At 35.9% G+C, this 4,068-nt stretch overlaps 1 protein-coding gene across 1 annotated transcript; it reads left to right on the top strand.

The window, feature by feature from the left end:
• Positions 1-2,397, top strand: LOC101215688 (U-box domain-containing protein 9). Its single transcript, XM_004144346.3, has 2 exons — positions 1-584; positions 999-2,397. Exons 1-2 carry the CDS (start codon positions 297-299, stop codon positions 2,094-2,096), a joined length of 1,386 nt encoding a protein of 461 aa, XP_004144394.1. The 5' UTR covers positions 1-296; the 3' UTR covers positions 2,097-2,397.
• The last annotated feature ends 1,671 nt before the right edge of the window (positions 2,398-4,068 follow it).

The raw sequence follows: 4,068 nt of genomic DNA, 5'->3' as shown, positions 1-4,068 counted from the left end.
TTTAAAGTTGAATGAAACAAAGAAATTCCTCAAAAATTGAAACAAACTCTCTACAAAAACAAATAAAACTTCTTTCTCTCTCTCTCTGCCTTTAATGGCGGATTGAGCTTCTTCAACTATTACACATACTGAAGAACGAGAACGAGAACTAGAACAACAGCAATAACAAGAAGCTTAACCCTTTCCAAATCCAACATGCCAACTTTCATTTTCAATCATCTCCATCCCTTCTAGCCAACCCCCCTCCCCCTCTTTTTCTCTCTTCTTTCTTCCTCCACTCTTCCAACACTTCCTCCATGGCCAAAACAGGTGTCTTTGATTCTGATCCTACTCTTATCGGCAAACCCACTGACTTGAAGAAAGAGTTACAAACACTCATTCTTGCTATCATTGATGACGACAATTACTCCACCGACACCATCGATAACGCTATACACATTCTTTCTGCTCTCAAGGACTTGAAACTCAGGAAGAGATCCCGTTCCTCTTCTAATCTTTTCCACAATCTCATTTCTCCCCAAGAATTTCGTTGTCCTCTTTCTAGAGAACTCATGAGAGATCCTGTCATTCTCTCTACTGGCGAGGTTTGTCATCATTTCTTTTTTTCTTTTTTTTTTCCCTTCCTGTTCTAGGTCTTCTAATTAATCCCTAATTCGCTGTTTTTGCTTCTTTGTTCTTCTCAAGATTTTTAGCCTTTTGGATTACGTTTTTTAATTTAACTTGTTGTATGTTTATTGACATTGCATCTTTTTTTTTTCTTTTTTTTTTAAAAATTTAAATGAATTCAAACCCTTTGGACTGGATCCTCTGTTACTCTGAATTGTCTAGAATAGAGTAGGAGGACGAGACGTTCTTGATGGATCTTTTGTTATATTATATGTATATGGTTTTGGTTTTGTGGGGACTGGATATGGATATGATCTTCTTGCCCATTATTATGAATCGTTTGATTTCATTTCATTATGTTGGTTTTGAAGTTTTCTTCTTCTCATTTGCAGACATATGACAGACCCTTCATTCAGAAATGGTTAAATTCAGGGAACAGGACTTGCCCTAGAACTCAGCAAGTTCTTTCGCACACCAATCTCACTCCCAATCACTTGATTCGTGAAATGATATCTCAGTGGTGTGCAACTCGGGGAATTGAGTTGCAAGATCGTGTCCGTGTTCATTATCTTGATGACGATGTCATAACCGAGGCTGATCGAGACCGTTTTCTCATGTTACTTGAGAAAATGTCTTTGACGGTATCTGAACAGAAAGAAGCTGCAAAGGAGCTACGAATGTTGACGAAGCGAATGCCTTCGTTTCGAGCACTTTTTGGTGAGTCCCTTGATGCCATATCTTTGTTGCTTAGTCCACTTTGTGGAGATAAGTCACAAAGTAGTAGTAGTATTCACACGGATCTGCAAGAAGATGTGATCACAACCCTCTTGAATTTGTCGATCCATGACAACAACAAGAAACTTGTTGCTGAAACACCCTATGCAATACCACTTCTAATGGAAGCGTTGAGATCAGGAACCATGGAAACAAGGAGCAATGCAGCTGCAGCCCTATTTACTCTATCTGCCCTCGATCCAAACAAAACAATCATTGGGAAAGCTGGTGCCTTGAAACCACTTATCGAGCTTTTGGACTTGGGGCATCCCTTATCAATCAAAGATGCTGCTTCAGCAATATTCAATCTTTGTATACTTCATGAAAACAAAGCAAGAGCCGTGCGTGATGGTGCAGTTCGAGTGCTTCTGAAAAAGATCATGAGCCAGATGCATGTCGATGAGTTGTTGGCTATTCTTGCAATGCTATCATGCCATCAAAGAGCTATTGAAGAAATTGGAGAACTTGGAGCTGTCCCATTCTTACTCAGAATTATCAGGGAAAGTTCTTGTTCACGTAACAAGGAAAATTGCATTGTGATCATCCATTCTGTCTGCTTATATGATCGAACCAAATGGAAGGATATGAGGGAAGAAGAGAAATGCTATCGAACCATCTCTGAACTTGCTCAGAATGGGACTTCAAGGGCTAAAAGAAAAGCAAGTGGCATACTTGAAAGAATAAACAGGGTAGTTAATATGACCCATACGGCCTAATGAAATTCCTCAGCATTAAAAACTTGTAGATTCTGCATCTAAATCCAGCACTGTCCGTCTTTGCTAAGACTCGGTCGTCTGTTTGGGTAATCTTCAATCATCTTTTTTTGTATATTCTCTTATCCTGTGGAGTCTAATGTGGATTTCACTGCCAGGTTCATCAGTTTAGTGACTGTGAATAAATGTGAAGTGAGTTTTGTTGATAAAGGTTCTGTCTTAGTTTTGCTTTCTTTTTTTGATATTGTTCATTTTGTCACTCCTGCACTTTAAAAATGCTAGTTTTTCCCGTCTTTCTCTGTTTCATTGAATTGAACTGCTGATAACTGATAAGTTTTTAGGGCCTGTTCAATAGGAAGTTAACAAACGTGATTGGAGAGAATAAAAGTAGGATATGATTTGTTGCATTGCATATGTTCCTAGGTGGTACCAAATGGGATCAAACATTGGACAAGAAAAGTTATGTGCATCATTTTGGATGGTGTTCGTGATATCTCTACTAGTAGTGTGTGGACCCTTTGAAGGTGAAAGGAATAGGAATATTGGGATGCCTTAACACCTTTTTGTGATGATAGTCCACTCTTTTAACCACCTCTCTTTTTGTTCATAGTGGAGTGAACCTTGGTTGTTTTACCTTAGACTTACCCCAACATCTCTTGAATTGCTTTATAAATTCATTGTCCATTTCTTTCATTCTCTTCTCCACCACCGGTGACCTTCACATTTTCAATTTATTCCATAACAAAATTTGGTCTAGAAATGTGGATTCAAAGTATAACATCAGAAGTAGTAAGAAGTACCAAGTATTAATCTCTCTCCTGATGAGTGAGTGATAAAGGTTAAAATCCTTTATATATATATATATATATAAGATTTATTTAATTTAGAATATTAATAGAAATAGTAAGAGATGGAAATGAAAGCAGTTTGGCTTGCAGTTCCTTTTTTCTTTGTTTATTTATGGGAGAGAAAAGTCCCTTCGTGTCCCTGCCAGCTTCATTTTTGGATTCTTTTACTATATATATTTTCTTTTGAGATGTATGTATGTAAATAACTATTCCTTTTTAGTCAACACTGTATTCAATATTTCATTACAAACCAACCTTCTTCTTCTTCTTCAATCACTTGTAATGCGTCACAAACATTTTTTTCAAGTAAATTTCATTTGTTATTATATCTGTACATTGTTTCTCTTCCATCCCTAAGTCTAGCCCATTAAATCCAATGGGTCCTTGTTAGGTATTAAAAAATTATTGAGCATTTAAGATTATATAGAAATTGTCGCCCTTCTATCGCATCAATTTTTCATATCATTATATTCTTGAAACGAAGTTAGAAATTTGATCATTCAATTCATATATATATATATAACTATCATTGATATAGTGCATTTAGGTAATGAGTTATTAAGATTGAGAATGACGCGTTCGCAATATGAGGTGCAATATGAGGTGAGTTATGTTCATTTTGATCATAATTAATTAAACAAAAACTTATATCTTTTTGTATCGGTGTCCGTACTTTTAAGGCCAACTTTTATAACCAAACAATTTAGAATTGAAGATATATAATATGCATTTTGGATGATAGGGAGAGGAGGAGTAGGAGAAATAGAAAAGTATATAATTAGTAAAATTTAGGTATTAAGTTTGAGGAGAAAGAAAGAGAAGAAGAGAAAGAGAAAGAGAAGGGGTCTACCATGTGGCATATAATGCAAAGTATGGGGTTTGGCAGTATATTCAAAGAGCATAGCATTATGTTGAAATTAATCCAATTCATTACACAACAATGGGACACCTCCTTGTTCCTATATTTTCACTCACTCTAATAAAAATCAACTTCTCTTTTCCCCTTTTTTTTTAGGAACTAGGAGAAGAACCATAGATTTACAAACTAGTTTATCACTCTATGTCTTCTAAATATGTATTTGAACACCTCCCAATCCTTTTATTGAAAATTTCACTTTTATTTAAAC

The sequence above is a fragment of the Cucumis sativus genome, chromosome 3 (genome assembly GCF_000004075.3).
Source record: "Cucumis sativus cultivar 9930 chromosome 3, Cucumber_9930_V3, whole genome shotgun sequence".
NCBI lineage: Eukaryota > Viridiplantae > Streptophyta > Magnoliopsida > Cucurbitales > Cucurbitaceae > Cucumis > Cucumis sativus.
The sequence above is the reverse complement of the archived record's forward strand: the minus strand, read 5'-3'. Positions and strand labels throughout refer to the sequence as shown.

What these genes read in the sequence shown, in the direction of transcription:
- LOC101215688 (XM_004144346.3), top strand. Translation starts at nt 297, where the DNA reads ATGGCCAAAACAGGTGTCTTTGATTCTGATCCTACTCTTATCGGCAAA. An exon ending in TCATTCTCTCTACTGGCGAG is followed by an intron (nt 585 to 998) that starts GTTTGTCATCAT and finishes TCTCATTTGCAG; the next exon opens with ACATATGACAGACCCTTCAT.